At 36.5% G+C, this 17,302-nt stretch overlaps 2 protein-coding genes and 2 pseudogenes across 3 annotated transcripts; all 4 read right to left on the reverse strand.

Moving 5' to 3' along the window:
* Window positions 1-15: 15 nt before the first annotated feature.
* Window positions 16-952, reverse strand: LOC114738462 (GDSL esterase/lipase At5g03610-like; annotated as a pseudogene).
* A 659-nt stretch (window positions 953-1,611) lies between these two features.
* Window positions 1,612-4,217, reverse strand: LOC114738465 (GDSL esterase/lipase At5g03610-like; annotated as a pseudogene).
* Window positions 4,218-8,043: 3,826 nt separating this feature from the next.
* LOC114738466 (uncharacterized) lies at window positions 8,044-8,757 on the reverse strand. Its single transcript, XM_028926525.1, has one exon. The coding sequence runs from the start codon at window positions 8,702-8,704 to the stop codon at window positions 8,390-8,392; it is 315 nt and encodes a 104-aa protein (XP_028782358.1). The 5' UTR covers window positions 8,705-8,757; the 3' UTR covers window positions 8,044-8,389.
* A 4,215-nt stretch (window positions 8,758-12,972) lies between these two features.
* Window positions 12,973-17,078, reverse strand: LOC114738463 (uridine nucleosidase 1). 2 transcript variants are annotated; one of them, XM_028926521.1, is made up of 9 exons: window positions 16,757-17,078; window positions 15,575-15,690; window positions 15,390-15,449; window positions 14,649-14,831; window positions 14,431-14,535; window positions 13,992-14,088; window positions 13,781-13,888; window positions 13,532-13,667; window positions 12,973-13,403 (listed from the first exon to the last, which is right to left on the reverse strand). In XM_028926521.1, exons 1-9 carry the CDS (start codon window positions 16,848-16,850, stop codon window positions 13,295-13,297), a joined length of 1,008 nt encoding a protein of 335 aa, XP_028782354.1. In that variant the 5' UTR covers window positions 16,851-17,078; the 3' UTR covers window positions 12,973-13,294. The 2 variants fall into 2 exon arrangements, with proteins under 2 accessions (XP_028782354.1, XP_028782355.1); XM_028926522.1 differs by lacking the exon at window positions 12,973-13,403 and having other exon boundaries at window positions 13,590-13,642.
* Window positions 17,079-17,302: the final 224 nt, after the last annotated feature.

The following is a 17,302-nucleotide window of genomic DNA, read 5'->3' on the forward strand; positions in this document are numbered from 1 at the left end:
GAGGTGAGGAGGAAATTAAAGCAAAGAAATCCTTATCTGGAAAGAATAAATATAGGATGGAGAGGCGTAGAGAGAAGATATAAATACCTGAAAGGAGCCATTAGTGGCCACGTAATGGGCATAATCATTTCCAGCGAGGGAGACGAGGGCCATCGAGTTGGTGAGGTCGGCGCTGGTGAACACTTTATGTTTCATTAGCTGCTCCAAGTAATCAATCTGAGTGGAAACATTTGGCGCTCCATTATCTGTATCGAACACTCCCGCACCCCAAAAGCAAAGTTCATTCCTTTCTCCGTATTCTTCTCCATCATCATCTTCCTCATTCTGTAGGCCACCGGCGCCTTCATCCCCAAGTACCTAGCTGCGTCCACCCATATTCTCCTTTAATTATTTCGTCCCACACACACTACTGTATAATGGGACAGGCAAGTGAAAAATAGAGACATTCACGTCAAGTAGGTACCAACGTAGTCGGTCAGGACTCGGCCGTCGGAGAATCGACCGGCGGGTTTGCCCGGAAAGGTTGTTCCGTATGGGACTTTCCAGGCAGTTGAGTTCCCTTTCCTGGTATTGCCGGTATCGGCATATGAATCCCCGAAAACGAATAGACTGGTTGGGCGAAAGACATGCCTGTGGTGTTTCTCTTGCTCGTTCTGTCCAGCAGTTTGAGTTTGCTCTGTGATTTAAATGATATAGGAAAGAAAATGATCCGAGCCCTTGCAGCTATGTGTAGAATAATTGATGATCAATAAATACAGATTAAAAAAAAAAAAAAAAAGGCCACAGAAGAGGGAGGGCTGTGGGTACCTGAGACCGAGACGGAGATGAACACAATAAGGAGGAGAGAGAGGAGGGACAAGTGGTAGTTGGGTGAGTCCATGAGCGATGAAGACGAGCGATGCAACTGCATTCACCTGAGGCAGCTGCAGAATTGGAGTTTGAGGCTACTTTTGGGGAGAAATTGGGTAATTATTTAGACTTGGGCAACTAATTTAATAAAGCGAATAAAATGCTTCGGTCAGCTTGGCTATGATGAGGCGATTGTGGAGGGAAATAGAAATCTTGAAAATTGCAAAACAGCGCATCAAATCCATAATATAAAGCGGCGACCTTTAAAACCAGTTAAGGACTTGCAACATATGCGCTATTATTGTTATTTGGAGCTTAATGCTTCTTTTGTTGATTCTTTATGCAAATGAAGATGATATTGGAAGACTAAACCCGCTAGCCGGGTCAGTCACGGATAAAACGATTAATATTTTAAAACATTGGTCGAATTTGATTTGACTTGAGTTTTTTTTTTAAATTTTTGCCAACCTTTTGAGTTCTTTAAATAAAACATTAGTTTTGTAGGCCTAGTCATTTTTAAAATACAATAATTTAATTATTTATTATTTAATTTGATTAAAAATATGTCCTGAGAATCTTGAAAACATCTCTCTTAACTAGAATTTATATCAAATAATTTTAAAGAAATTGCCGCACCAATTCAATACTGCGATCATGACATATCACGTTTCTATTTTTCTAGGTATACAGCGCAAGCCGCAATGGTATGCGTCAGATTAGTGGACGGTTGAAATTTTCCTGCAAAGCAGGAGCATCATCCGGATGACTGATGACGAGCTGAGAATCCGTTTCCCTCTCTGAATGCGAATCAATCGTCTGATCCATAATTGCCGCGAACTAGATTTCACATTACATAAGTTCAGCACATGAAGCATGACAGGCAAATCACCCGTAAAACCAAAACCAGTTCCATTACCCAACCGCAATTCATTAAATACCCCTAAAAAACGGCCGACACAAGCTGGCTACCGACATAAACCTCGTTCAGTAGTGAAGCTGTCGAAGATCAGAGGTGTTTCGCAGTCTGTTATAGACGGCATGCCAGCCAGCTTGTGTGGGATGAACCGTGTCCCAGAAGAAAGATGCTCTGGGATCCTGGCAAACCCTATACTTCTTGACCTGCTTGTCGTCCACACTCCCACACGAATACTCACTGCTCACTCCAGCGCAACATGGCCTAAACGTCTTCTCCATCCTATGCTATTTTGTCTTTTGGTGTCATTCAGTACTGACAAGAAACTCTCGTAAAGGTTAAGCATCACGAAGCTTGAATTCTTCTTGCTTTCTCCGTTCAACTTCTCTACTGCATCCAGTAAGCAGCTGTTATGAATCGAGACGAGTATGTTATAAGTATCGTTGCATGCTCTGTATGAGGATGAGGCTGTGATCTCAGGAACGCATCCAAGAGGTGGTAGGGAAGTCAATGCAATTTTCTTTACTCCCAACTTATGAATCCGTAGTATATTGACAGCCGTCTGATTCACCACTAGCCCAACAAAAGACGATATGCCCTGATATATATATATATGAATGTACATTCAACGAGAAAGCAGAGAACCATCAGTGTAACCTCAGATTAAGCTTAACCGGCTTCGTAACTTCATCTTCATATATTGCGAGGAAAAGAGAAATTAAACCCACATTTGAGGCGAAGTAACTAAGCATATTGATATAACAATGGAAATTGGAGAAAAACGGGTCTTGCATGTATTGAATAATGGATGATACTAAACCCAGCTAGCTGAAAAGATCAAACTCTAATATTTAAATATATAATTCATACAATTAATACTTACATTGATGGAGCCATAGGTGGCCAAGAAGTTACTGTAATCATTCCCGGCGAGGGAGACGAGGGCAACGGAGTCGGCAAGGTCGGATTTGTTGAATACATTGTAATTGATGAGGCTTTCAAATTGTTCGATCTGGGTGGTCATGTTTGGCCCTGGAACTAAGGTATTGAAAACACCGGTTCCACCAAAAGCAAAGTTTATCCCATATTTGACATGATGTGGATGTTCTTTTAGCATTCCGTAAGGCAATGGCGATTTCAATTTCAGATACTTGGCTGCACCAATTATCAGCATGAGTTCGTTAATAACTCAGAAAACTACATAAGACCATCTGATTGATGTTGGTTAATCTGAGGCATAGATGATTCTGTTTCTTCGTCTGTGATTGTAATGATTGATAAACCAGTAAGGAGGACAGTCTTTGATAACTTTTACTGGGAAAAAACAGTATGCGTACAGATCCATTAAAAAGTTTATGGGGATAAGGGGAAAAAAAAAGACATTTTGAAGTCCCAAAATATTATAACTATAGATTCATACAATTATAAATAGGAATAGTTACAAATTGAGAGTTGTGTTTCTGCCATTGAAATGCTTAAAATTGTCATTCTCCCAAAATAAAAATATACCAAAAGCACGTTAGAATTCCTTGCAAGCGAGACAGTATACAAGGAGAATTGACCCCCTTCCCCCCTTGTGTAATAGTGCAATTTCTTGGAACACGAAATGTAGCAACGAGGACCAAAAAACCACAGGGAGTGCTAAAAGCAATGATTAATAGTATTAATAAAGAGAAAAGTGGCCAAAGCATGCTGTCACACGCAAGAAAGTAAAGGCCACACCATGGCACCATGCTGTTGAACAAATAATTCCAAGTGGCCAGAGAAAGATAGTGTAGAATACAGATGGGACACCATTATGAAGCAGCAGGCAAAAGGAAAAAAAGGAAAAAAAAAAAAAGGAAAGTTGAATCAGTCGAGTAATGAATAGTTTTTCAGGCAAAAGAGAGAACTAAAGAACGTCGGATAGAAAGTGAAAGAAGAAATATAGAGAAACGAAAAAAGCAAGCGCACACATACCGATGTAGTCGGTGATGACTCTTCCGTCGGAGAACCGACCGGCTGGTTTGCCCGGAAAGGTAGTTCCATAAGGCTCTTTCCAGACCTTAGATACTCCTCTTCGGATGTTTCCGGTGTCCGCGTAAGAGTCGCCAAAAACGAACAGTTTCTTTGGCGAAAATTTAAGGTGGCGAGTATGGAGACGAGCCTCCGGTTGCATAATCCATTGTTCTGTGATAACAGTATTGTCAGAACACTGATCAAGGTTAAAAAATGTGAACTTTGGATTAGTGGAGAAAACTACAAAACTAAAAAGGAGGAGAGAAGAGAGAATAAGAAGAGTGGGTATAAACCTGAGAGAAGCAGGATAAGGAAAACGGAGAGGAGAAACCATGGGTGCTTGTGCTGTGAGTGTGAGGCCATGGGTGAAGCAGGAATTGGGAAGGCTTTTGACCGCGAAGGAGAAAACGGCTTTGAGCAGAAGGGAAAGGCGGAGTCGCTAGAGTGAGGAGGTACGAGAGCCCCGGGAATGATGAATCAGGAATTGCCTGAATATATAAAGCCGGAAGACGACAAAGACCCAAAATCACCGTCATTTTTTTTAAATAAAGGAAAAATCATTTCAAATGTACATACATTTTTTTAAAAAAATATTGCGTAAGGATCTTAATTATTTCTTAATGATAATTCCTTCAGAAAAATTAATTAACAAAAATGCCCATGTTTAAATATCTTGCGGGTTTTTTTTCTGTGGAGGCAAGCATCTAGGACGCTGCATGTAATGACAAAACAAAAACCTCAAAATATTTTGAAGACGAGAAAGACATGAAAAATAAAGAAGAATGTTTCTAAAATGTTATGAAATGAGCCAATAAAGAAAATAAAGTAGGGAATTTTTTTTGTTTGTCTCTGAATAGAACAAAATGATATTTTTAAAGGACGCAAATCGATTTAAAAGACTCGTATTATATAATTAGTTGATTGTTATTTAATAAAGTTTTTTTAATATGAAGGAGAGAAATTTAGTAGGTGAAAAAATAATGCCTTATAGAAACAGTGGGAGTTCATAAAGTTGAAAGGGAAGAAAAAAAATGGACACCGTACTTATAATATTCATAACATAAAACAAGAAAGATTAATTATAGAACAAGAAAAGACTCACAAAATTTTAATAGGAGACAAATGTCTGGAACTTTTCAATTTGGAAGGAGAATGGAAGTAATATGAAAAATGAGAAATAATATTTATAAAATAATACCTTAAATTCTAATTATAAGACCTTATTTATAATTTATAGATAAGATTTTATAATTAATACAAGAGGTAATACCCAAAAAAGATTACCTGTAAGTTAGGGAAAATCACGCAAATTTTAATTTGTTTTGATATGGATCTCACTATACTTTGAATAATAAATAAATTATTAGAATCAAAAAGTAAGTGTCACATATCACACAATGTAATCGGTTCTCACTTGTTGTAAATTCCATTACATCTTAAATTAGGAAAATATTTAAATTAAAAATAAGAGTGATGTGGCATATGATCGATTGGATAGGCTTGGATCCCACTTTCCCTCTTCTTTCATGTCAAGTCACAAGTCTTTTTAAAAATAATTTTGAAAATTCACGTTTAAAGGTAATCTATTTAATGGAGCTGATCCTTATATACAGTATTTAAGAAATTTAACATCCTGATCCCAAACTACGTGGTCCTAATACCAAATTTGTCCTATTGTTTTCCCTGTAAGCGGGCGGGGATAGTCCTTGGGCAAGGATGAACAAAAAAGCAGACATTTATTACGGGGAAGACTAGCCATCTGTTTTCTTGACCACTATGATTGGTTTTTATTAGACAAGGGCTGTTAAACAGTAATCAGTGTCTAGTTATTGCAATAAAAAAAAAAATACTCCACTCGTCCTATTTACGGGAAATAAAATATTTTTTATCCTATTTATAGATTATTGAAAGAATTTTTTTTGTATTGATATATAATTTTACCCTTCATTTATTATTGTATTGATTTTGTTTATATTAATGTAATATATATTAAATAGGGATAAAGTTAAAAAATTGTTGAACTTGAGAGTTAATGAAGTTTAAAGTTTTTATTGATCTGTATGAAATATGTTGAAAGTGACTTATAAATAGAATAGACGAGTAATATAATGTGTCAACCATTCCTACTTAATACACGTGGTAATTAACATGCTGAGTCCCACGGCTGAGAGGCATACCGATAAGGGGTTGGTTAGACACCTCATGCGTTGGAGTTGCTAAGCTCCTTGAGTGGAATTCTGACTGGATAATTTATAATCAGGTGGGGAAGTTGCCAGTTTAAGTAGTTTTATTATTTTGTTGGCAAAAAAAACTGGGTTTATTGTTTTGGGTTAGATATTCTTAAAAATGATTAGTGTAGATAAAAGTGTGTTAGTTTAATTTAACCGACGAGTTAATGATGGCAGAGTACTAGGATTATCTATAAGATTGTCTAGATCCCCATTCCACTCATGCATATGTGAGATTATATTCTGCAACTAGCTCTCTAGTCTTCACTCAATTTTGAGGATTCATAGTCTCTGCATAAAAAGCTTTTAATGTCTATCGTCATGTTTTTAATAAGCTTATTCTTATACTATCCCAGATATTTAATATAAGAATTAATTAACTAATTTGAGTAGATTAAAAAAATTATTTAAATTAGTTATTTACAGTAATAGATGTTGTCTTTACTAAAATACTTTTACTAATAATGTGTATCAGTTAGAATTATCATTTAATAAAACCTTTAATATGTGCATATTAGGACTACCTTAAAAAAATATGAGAAACAAAGTGGATTGTGGTCTTATATTTATGATCAAAATAAATTTTAAATTAACTCTTATATTAAGAAACATAAAGAGTATAATGTAATTTAGGAAATTACATCCGGCTTCTTTGAACTTTCTCAGCGATGAAAATGGCGTTTGGCTATTTTCATTTTCGTTAGAGGCAAAAGATCCATATTCCGGAATTTCACGCTATATTTTGAGTCAACGTTTTCAAGAATTAAATTTCACTGGTATAATAACCTCGCGGAGTATACTCCTATATTTGGAGACTTTTCAAGTTTCGTGTTTCAACTCCCAACTACATGTTATGTCTACTTTTTTAAGGCCACAACTCCCACCTACTTAAATTATTGTAGCAATAAAATTTTTCCCACTCCATTACTATTTCGTCGCTTATTATAATATCTTTTTAACTAAATTATGCTGTTTAAGAAAATAATTAAAATTAGTTAAAAGCAATTAATATGTAGTAAATATAATTTTTTTTCAAATATACCCCTAAATATAAATGGGTAGATGTGAGGGAATAACAGTGAGATAAATAAAGAAAGAGAATATATTAAATGTATTAAACTAGAAATAAAATAGATAATAATACATTAAATGTTCAAATAAACTCAAAAAGAATCTTATAAAAAAGACAAACCTATTTAAAAAAATAAACCTTATAATAAAAAACGGAGGGAGTATTACACAGACATGGTTCTTCCCAGTCCCCTCCTGCTTCCCTTCTCTTTTCCCCGCCGACATATGCTTATTAGAGCAACATGATACTAGTGATTTCAAGCTGGTTAACTATCAATCTTTTTTTAAATACTCTCACGTGTCCTATTTAATTGTAAAAATATTTTTAATTGGATCATAGGCATTAAAAAAGCAGTTAAAATTAATTAAATGCTTTGATTTCTTTAAAAGTTGCTATTATCATTCATAAGTAATTAAAACTGTTAATTTCTATTTGTGAAATTTAAACTCAAACATGCCACCAACGAGTGAATCAGGTACGTGAATATTTTTAAAAATAATTTACAAATACTGCTTCCCTAAATTTTGTACTGTTGTGTCTTACTATATTAAACACCAAACAAAACTTTTAAGAGATGTTTTATTTGAAAGGCCACAGGAATTGCAATTCAAGTCAATACTGAAAAACCATGGCCGACGACAACTGAATTTTATGCATATTTATGTGAACGATATAACCGTTGCAACAGATTAGTTGCCCACTAAGAAATTATCATTTATCGGTAAACAAATAATGTTTTGCCCGTTTCGAGTTTTCTTTTGTCTCATCCTTTCGTTTGTGGGGAGAATACTAAATTTAAATAAAGAATTTCTAAAAAATGTGTTGTTATTTTCAAATCTAATATTTTAAAAACTTATTAAAATACTGTTATCAAATTTGGTTGAAATTTAATAATTTTAAGCTTCTTTTTGTGGATATTCTATTTTTTACTGGTTTGTTTTTTGGCGCGGCCTGCTATTTTATTTTATCTTTTCAATCCCTGCTAAAAGAATAAGCTAGCTCTGCATTGACATATGCACGCTGCAAAGTATAAAACTTGCAAAAGGACCATATTTCACAGAGACGTCCCAAACGTAAAAAACAAGAAACCAAACAAATCTACACAGTCCTAAGTTCTGGAATTACACATGATATTGATATGTTTCGCGAGAAATGGGATGTACTCAATTCTCGCAGCTCAGCTTCACTTCTCATCAACCATCTGCAGTTATTTACATAAAAAGTACTCCAACCTACGTACAAACGCAAGTACAGCCATGTTACCTCGTACAGCTTCATGTAACATTCTCCGGTGGGAAATAACGATCGAGACTACTCTGCTCTGTTATCTCATCGGTTGCTGAAAGGACTGATCTTGATGACTAATCCTGGGAAAACATCATCTGGGTCATGAATGTGAGGATTCTCTTCGACTATATAAGGATCCCCACACTTCTCACTTATGGTTTGAAGTGTCTCTCCCACACGAACCACATATATCTCATCACACCCCTTCTTCATCACATTCTCCGGTATCACCTCAATATTCCCGAACTCGCTTGTTCCTGACTCGCAGCAGCTCAATACCAGCATGACTGCCAGAAACAGAGCACAGTACCAAGATATCTTCTCTGCCATTACGGTTGAAGAACACCCACAAGCCATGTCTACTGGCTAACTTGTCGGAAACTAATGGAATTCTTCTTACGATTCTTAATTTCTTGCCTTCTGTCTGTTTTTATAGGGGTTTCGTAAGCGAGAAATGGAGGGAGAAACCTATCCATGGTTGGTGGAGTGGGTAAAGATATAGGAGGGAGTTGAAATGGATCTCTCAGTGAAGTAGGTAAGTGTCGAGTGCTTGAAGGGGATGACCTATAAATAAAAATGGGAAAGAGTTGGTTTAACTGCTTTATTAAATGAGATTGCTTTTGGCTTTCCACCTGGTTCCTATTTGATTCAAGTTTTTCCTTTCACGGTGAAGGTGCTTCATCTGGTGCTGTGTATGTTCCTGTAGTATTAGTTTCGGTGCTCGTCACTTTTAAGTTCATCAGATCTAAATTATTCATATTTTATTTAGACAGTTCATATTTAATTTTTTTATTTTTATTTATTTAAAATAGTTATTTTAATATGTATAGAATCTAAAATAGAGATAATCTCTTAACTATTATTCTTTCAAAAAATAATTTTTTCTACTTAAAAATAATTAATTAAAAACTTTAAATTTGGATAAGTATAAATGCTAATCAAAATGATGAGTCTTGAAATCGGTTCCGTGTTCCTGTCGAGCAATGACGATCCATGAAGAAGCAATGAGGAGAATCAGGGAATGTCAGATTGTAGGTTACCTAGAAAAAGCGACGAATTAGCACAGAATCTAGCGTTGGCTTGGGAAGGCATAATTAATGCGGGGTTGGTCCTGCCGAAATGGCCGATGAGGGAGTAAATGCGAGCTTGATTTATACCACGATCACCCACTCCTTCCTTCAAACTAACACAAAGATATGAATTGATCAGAAAAGTTTTATTACTAAAAAATTGTTTGTGAATACGTATACGAGTGCCTAAGATCCCATTTTTCAAAATTTTTTAAGGTTCGGTCTTGCATAAAAAAAATTAATTACGACTATGCAAATATAATTGAATGATATAATAATAATGAAGACGCGAGAAAACTGGGGTGTGCGTGTCTGTGTTGTTTTTCCTATTAACGGCTAAGAATGTGATAACTGATACGAATTAAATTATCATTCATGAGCTTTTAAGGGCGAACTAAATGGCGGGGAGATATTTTGAGACCCTTCATTGTAATATAAAATTCAGGTTTTTGGTTTTTTTGAATTAGAAATAATGATAAGGAATGATGCCATTACAAGTACATTTTTTTCATTAACTCTTTTGGATCACGTTTTAATTATAAAAATAGTATTGACTACTCCAATACTTAATGAGATCACCTTCACCCACTTCACTGCAAGCAAAGGTAGCAAGTCATTAAATTTATTTTTTAAAAACAATTTTTTTCAAATTTACTATTGGAATCATAAATTATATTTCCATAAGTGAAAAAAAAGAGAATTGCATGAAATTTTAAATACAGACAATCATAGAAATATATAATTAACATCCTACCAAGAAACTTATAAATATAGTCATTCTTTTTAAAAAGCGATTTATAACTGGGACGTTTTGATTCTGCTTCGTTAGTTGATATTTCATTTAGTTCCTTGGTAATTTTTTTAGGCTCGGGTAATCCTTTGGTAAATTGCCACATTAAATTAAATACTCCTACACTTAACAATAACTGGTATAATACTACTTTTTATTTTTGCACTAGAGAAACAAAAAGACTATCAGCCATGCAAGGCCTAACGGGCAAAATGGAGGGGGTGCAGCCGGGAGTCAGCACCGGCAGGAAGACTGTGTCTGGTGTCCACCATCATATGGGCGTGCCTGGCTAAAACATTTGGGTATGAAGAAACTCGATCAACGAATAATATCAGAGGACCTTAAGTGGAGAGTGAGCCTTCCATTGTTTTATGGCTGTCAAGCGAACAACAAAGTATTGTTGGGTGTGTCAATAAATTCAAAATCTAAGAACCCCCCAAGTTGCTGAAGAAGGTCAATCAGAGTATAAAATGTGATATATTTATTATTATTATAACTATTTAGATATTATGAGGATATTTAATAAATATCCTGAGTGTTGTCCATAGTCATTTTAAGCCCAGTTCAAAGTGGGTAATTGGTTCAGTTAATTAAAGTTAATTTTCTGATGGTGAAAAATAGCATACGATATCTTGAATCTAGAGCGAAATCCTAATCTCCTCTCTGCTCACTCTCTGAGGTTTCCCACTGGTGACGGCTACATTCCACTTGCCATCATTGTGCCCAATTACCAGCTGAAAATTCTCTGTATTGTTTTCTCCAACGGTGTTCTTGGATTCACAACTCTTTATCATTCAGATTAAGTTCTACATCAAATTAATTGAGCTAATGATAAAAAGTATTTATAAGTTTTCTGCTGTAACTCTTTCAAGTATCATATACATATATAATCTGGATTGATTAAATAATATATATGTGTGTGTTGTTTTGCTTACGTAAAGGTCATATTCTTTTCCCAAGACCGTGAGAACTAAGGCGACGTTCCTGTGGCGTCATTGGGACTTCAGGGTGGAGTCCTTTGAGTTTCTTGATTTCCTCAGAGGCCTCGGGCATTTCCCACAAAATCTCTTTCTCATCAGAAAGTAGGTCGTCGATTTCCATGCTGGACCCATTGTATACAAGTAGCTAGTGAGTCACAGTATGATGTTTGCTGAGGGTAGCGGCTTGAGGATGTTCATGGTTATGAACACCGGCCGTCATGGCTGGTTCTCTTGAGTTGCCTCTTCTGCACGTTTCTTTCCAGACTCGTGGGTGGCTCTCTATGATACGGGCTGGGCGAGATTCAATCTTTTCCCTTTTCTTCCGATCATCGGAGGCCAGGAAACAGCAGATCACGCGTGCGCGAGTTTCAAGAGAGAGAAAAGCAAACCCACTCAAAGCCACCGTAGACTAGCCGGCGCAACATTCCATGCCACTCTGGGCCTTTGCTAATAACTAGCATAATAAAACTGATGTATGCGGATGACATCTTCTGATTGAAGCAAGAATCTTCGAATCACCTGTGAGTGATATGGCAATATCTCCGTAATTGAAGACAAGCGAGTTTATTAATAACTTCTTAGCTGAAGGGGCATCTATCTTTTGACCACAAAAAAAAGAAAAATAGAAGGGGCATCTATCTATGCTTTAGAGCCAGAAGCTTTCATTAAGATGAAATTGCTCGCACAGCGAATCCATATTCTTCTCTTGTCTATCTGGACAGCAAAAGTTGATGATGAAATGGCATGGCAGAGAAACGGTTAATTATGGAGATGGTCATCAGAGTGAGGCTGCAAATTATTGCAGCTCATGGGCAATGAAACATCACGTCCATTTGGTCGGGGCTATTACTTGCATAACACAACTAACAAATCTGTCAAAGATTATTTAATGCATTGGTTCTGATTGCCACTGCCTGTGTCGTGAATTGTTGAGTTGAAGTGTTGTGACGAATTGTATCCACTTAGTGACTCCTGTATAGGTTGGACTAAAGAACTATTGAGAGGAAAATAAAAATATTATTTTGCCGAGTTTACTTTCATTTCCCCACTTTCAACGTTAACCAAATCAAACCTACAAAGTAAATAAAACACATCTATTGAATCCCTCCGAAGTCTGAACTATTATGTACACTCTGTCAGCATCATTAGCTGCACAGTTGGGGCGTATGCTACCACACGACTTTAATACTCTCTCCGTTTCTTATTATAAGAGATAAATAACCAAATTACATTAATAAAAAAAATAATTAAAATTAGTTGAGGACAATTAATATGTAAAAAGTATAATGTTTTTTCAACAATGCCCCATTAATAAGGAAAGAGAGTATGAAAAGAACAATTAAATTATTAAAAGAAAGAGAAGTGGGAGAGAGAGTATGAGTTGGAAACAAAATAAATAGAGGTAAAATAGGAAATCAATACAAAAAAATAGAGACAACTTTTAAGTGTCTTTTATATATGGGAACATGCTATAAGCATCAAATGTCTCTTATAATAAAGAATGAAGGGAGTACTTTGGTTATCTAAACTCAAACCCACAATGAAATAGTGGCATCAACTTGGTTATTCACGTTCGGTCACTTTACTATCTCTGTTTTCAAAAACAATGGCGCAAAATTAGAATAAAAGCGACTACTGGGAATTAAGTGAACATCAACTACCTTAATGATGGAAGTTTACTTATTCTGAACACCCGATTTCTCTAGGCCGATTGGAACGCCAGAACAGAGAAGGAGGAAATTAGGAGTTAGCGAAAAAGTGAGAACTTGAGAGGAATTCGCGTTCGCTAAAAGTCAAGGATTAATGCGAGGTAATAAGCGTTGAGACTGAAATTTAAATATTATAAAAAGGAAAAGAATGACTGCTCACTCTAGTAAAAGTAAAGCCGTATGAAGAGGCAACATTTCGACAATACATGAGATTGAAGCATGATCTGCCAGGATCGGAGAATGATATCGACAAAGAACCCTCGATTGCCTATGTCAAGGTTGAAATTGAGTGCAATAAAGATAATATTCGGTTTGATAACATTTCCAACTTCCAAGTGAGGAGGGTGCTCAACTATGCCCCTATTATTGACATCTGTCGAAGAAAAGATGTCTGAACTTCAGGGTTTCATTAATGTCTCCTTGACGTGCTTAATGACCCCATCGACATCCACCGTCCAAGCAACCGAAACAGGGGAAAACCCCGTCCATGGATTGGTCGAATTCCATCTATATGAAATGAAAACCACAATGCACTGAACATTAATTAAACATGAAGCACCAAAACTAAAGTGAAGCAGCATATCAATCCATTCTTTGGGTAGGCAAAAAGAAAAAAATCCATTGTTTGGACTTACTTCTTTAACCCTTGGTCCATTAGCGTATGCCCGATACAGAGGCCTTGTGTCTCTACCCTCACTACCCCTCGCTTGTAAGTAAAAAGCTCTGGACAAACAAGTGCTACGAAACTGACAGGGTCGTGAAGGAAAATTCCTGAGAGCAGATATCATATCATTCCAAAGGCAAGTTGACAGCGAAGTAAACAATTAAAGAAAAATGCTTTAAAACAGAGTGATTTTAGACTTCAAAATAGCATGTCGTATTACCATAGACACCATCAGATTTAACGTGCCAATCCCGGTAAAATTTGCACATCTCACTTATGAGTTGTGCATGCTTTCCTCCGGAACTTTTCAATTGAAGGAGGTCAGCATCTGAAATCAAAAGACAATATTCAGTACCTCACAATTACAGCAAACCCAATCGACCAATAGAAGTATCCTAGAAATTAGAGAAAACAAGAAATTGCAATCCCACCAGTTAATATCACTTGGGTTGTAATATTTATTCCAACAACAACAATATTGGCGCCAGAAGTAAACACAATATCTGCTGCTTCTGGGTCTCCGTAGATCTGCAAAATAAAAAGAAATGAAGTCAATAGGACCAACTGAATATTAAATCTGATCATGAAGCATAACGTAACACATGACCTATATACTGCAACGATTACAAACTTCGCAGAAAATATTTTCTTTGTAGTCTAGAGCCTGTTGTGAAGCATGTTCTTGATTTTGAAAACCAAAAAAAGGGAAAATGAAAGTGTGATTTTCTCTTCCAAAGTGGAGGTTGTTTTCGCTTTTGACCATTTTAACTTTAAAACATATAATTCTTCCAGAACTTAAAGGAAAATCCTGAAGCCCCTTAGTCCTTATCTGTCTCCTGTCAAAATCAAAGGCATGAAACCACCACTTACATTTGCTTCTGCAGCTGGATTTACATTCCCCAAGGCAAAGAAAGCACCACCGAGTATAACCACTCTCTTCACCTTTCTAGCAAAAGAAGAATCTCTTCTGATGGCCTAATCACGAAGATTAAACTATCAGAACATATGCGTATGCAAATGCAAATTAAAAAAAAAGAAGGGATGATTGACCATGACCATGAATAACAAGAAAGCATGGTAGCGCTTACCAAGGCTAAATTTGTAAGTGGTCCAAGTGCTAACACAGACACTTCACCAGGGTATTCAGAAACCTTCTCCACCAAAAACTCCGAAGCACTTTTATCTATTTTCTTAGCTGTTGGATGGGGTAGGGATATGTTTCCAAGTCCATCAGAGCCATGAATAAAGTCAGCAACTCGTGGAATTCCACCCTTTCAAAGAATAAAGCATACTTGAGACTCGAAAGATGAAGCAAAAACAAAAGAAAAAGAACATAAAACCATTATTTAAAACATGTAAAGTCATGTACAGTGCCATGTGGACGAAAGATGAGGCTTGGCAAGCAGTGTAAGGTAAATATTTAAAGGGTTGAACAGCATTTTCGCCTTTAAATTATACTGGCAGGAGCATTGGGTATTCTAAATTATCAAGTGGTGCAATGTTACTCTCAAATTTAAAAAAATGTTGCAATGTCGCTCCTACCATTAAAAAGGAGCAAGCATCCATTAACTCTGTATTGTGGGGACCACATACAAATCTATGCTTAACGGACGTCTACTATCTCTTAACAGGAAGGGCAACATAGCATTTTTTTTTTTTTTAAGAGTTTTGGGGGTAACAGTGCACCCCTTCATAGTTTAGGTTAGGATATCCAGTGTTCCAATGAGAATAGTTTAAGGGCACAAGTACCTTTTAGGCCAACATTTAAAAATAACCTAACTGAGTTGAGACACTCAAGTCAACTTCAAAGGTGCATATTAAATAACTACCTTCAATGGCTCATGGCTGCCCTCTGCCACTGGAACATTTTGACAGCCTGCAATCTCACACTATCCTTTTGCACAACAAAAAGACAAACTGATCATGAACATGTTCTAAGAACATGAAAGACACAGTCTTTTGTAACATAAAGTCACAGCCAAAGTTGATTAGAATTTGAAAAATAAACACATACCAAAAGCAACGAATTGCGAGTGGCATCTTCGGTAGAAACATTACCAAATGTTGTTGTCAAGCCCAGGACCTCCACCTCAGGTGTTTGAAACGCCATCAAGATTGTCATGCTATCATCTATGGTTTTACCATAACAAAAACATTAACTCATGAAAATGACATTCACAGTAAAACGCAACATTCATAAAGAAGTGTGCAAGAAAACCACAACCACTATTCAACCACTTGAGTTAGTGACTTGAAGTAATTCCATGGATTGAATATCTCCTATGAGTATGACAAATTAGCTGGAACTTAAATATTGCACCACAGATTAACTGGAACTTAAATAATGCACCACAAGAAAGCCATAACATGGTTGTTCAAATCAAGTTAGGCTGTGCCTAAATTTGATAACAAGATACTAAATTTCTCAAGGACGGACAATAACCAACAATTATAATTGACTTAGCATCGCTTCCTTTGATAGAAAATGTAATTTTGCAAACTATAACAATCTCAATGATTCCAGGTACAACAAGTGCAGTTGCCATCAAATACGTCCTCTCAACAGCAAATAGAGTGAATAACTAGATAGATTATTCTCTTAGACGCCCGCTTAGGAATCTCCAAAGTATCCGATTAAATGCATTTTCAATAAACTTTTTCGGTTTTACACTTGAAGAAAAATTAAAATAGAAGTGTTCTACTTTGCATATGATCTGCAGAAGTTAGGGGGATAGATGGTCAAATTTAAAACATAAATAAATGCAAGAAAGTACACTTATACAAAATTGAAGAGAAAAAATATGATTGGCCTTTTTGCCTAGTCAAACATTTGATGTGAAGGAACATGATTGAGATATGTGAGGGTGCCTGTGCGAGCGTGAGCTTTACGATATTAAACATTTCAAAACTTGCAATGAATTTCTCAGTTCAATGACAGATGAAAAGAAAATTAAGTCGCCGAAAGCCATGCCAGCCATCAGATTGTCAGGCGAACAACTCGCCGGGCGGAAAATTATACAATAATCAAATTAACAGGATGGAGAGCAGCCGGAAAATCATACGAAAAGGAGGAGAAAAAAAAGAGAGAGAGAGCATGCAGCAACAATCAGATCATCAGGCAAACTACTTATGCTTTTTAACTTTATTCAGAGGACCCAAAAGGCATGCAAGCAGAGCCCAAAATATCCAAACTTACCGATGCCAGGGTCAGTATCGATAATGAGCTTCTCAGGATTGGCGCGAGAACCTGAAACCCCATTGGAATCAGCGCCCGTGAGCCCACTCGCCATGACCGGTTGGAATTAGAGGTAGGGATTCAGAGAAGGGGGAACAGCAAGGAAGAAAATATGAACTGCAATTCCTCGAAATTAAACGTATGAATGTGTGTGTGTATGAAGCAAGCCTCAATTATATAGAGAGAGAAGTATAAGGACACAGCCCATACACACACACATGAACAGAACGGTACGAAGGAATATGCAGAGAAAGATGTGAGCGACGATGAAGACGACGCAGAAATGAGCGCCCCCCGAAGCACGCCCAGGAAAAATAAAAGATGATGGCTTGGTTTGGTGGAGAAGGCCGGAGCAATCAACGCAGGACATGTGTCTAGCTATCATTGGACCCCCTGGATCGTTAGTTGATGGCCCAGTTGGCAGTTGCACCCGGAGAAGGACGGAAATGCGTGTTGCAGTTATAAATCCACATTCCGCGATTTCTACTTTTTTCCCCTTTTAGGTAA

The sequence above is a fragment of the Neltuma alba genome, unplaced genomic scaffold, assembly GCF_004799145.2.
Source record: "Neltuma alba isolate B1F8T4 unplaced genomic scaffold, ASM479914v2 tig00013593_pilon, whole genome shotgun sequence".
NCBI classification, from domain to species: Eukaryota; Viridiplantae; Streptophyta; class Magnoliopsida; order Fabales; family Fabaceae; genus Neltuma; species Neltuma alba.

Bases quoted from the DNA above. Each gene is read 5' to 3' on its own strand.
- LOC114738463 (XM_028926521.1), bottom strand. From the start codon at position 16,850: ATGGCGAGTGGGCTCACGGGCGCTGATTCCAATGGGGTTTCAGGTTCT. The intron at 15,450-15,574 runs GTATGTGTTTAT...GCAAAAGGATAG, and splicing joins CTCGCAATTCGTTGCTTTTG to TGTGAGATTGCAGGCTGTCA. The intron at 13,668-13,780 runs GTAATACGACAT...ATCTGCTCTCAG, and splicing joins TAAATCTGATGGTGTCTATG to GAATTTTCCTTCACGACCCT.
- LOC114738466 (XM_028926525.1), bottom strand. From the start codon at position 8,704: ATGGCTTGTGGGTGTTCTTCAACCGTAATGGCAGAGAAGATATCTTGG.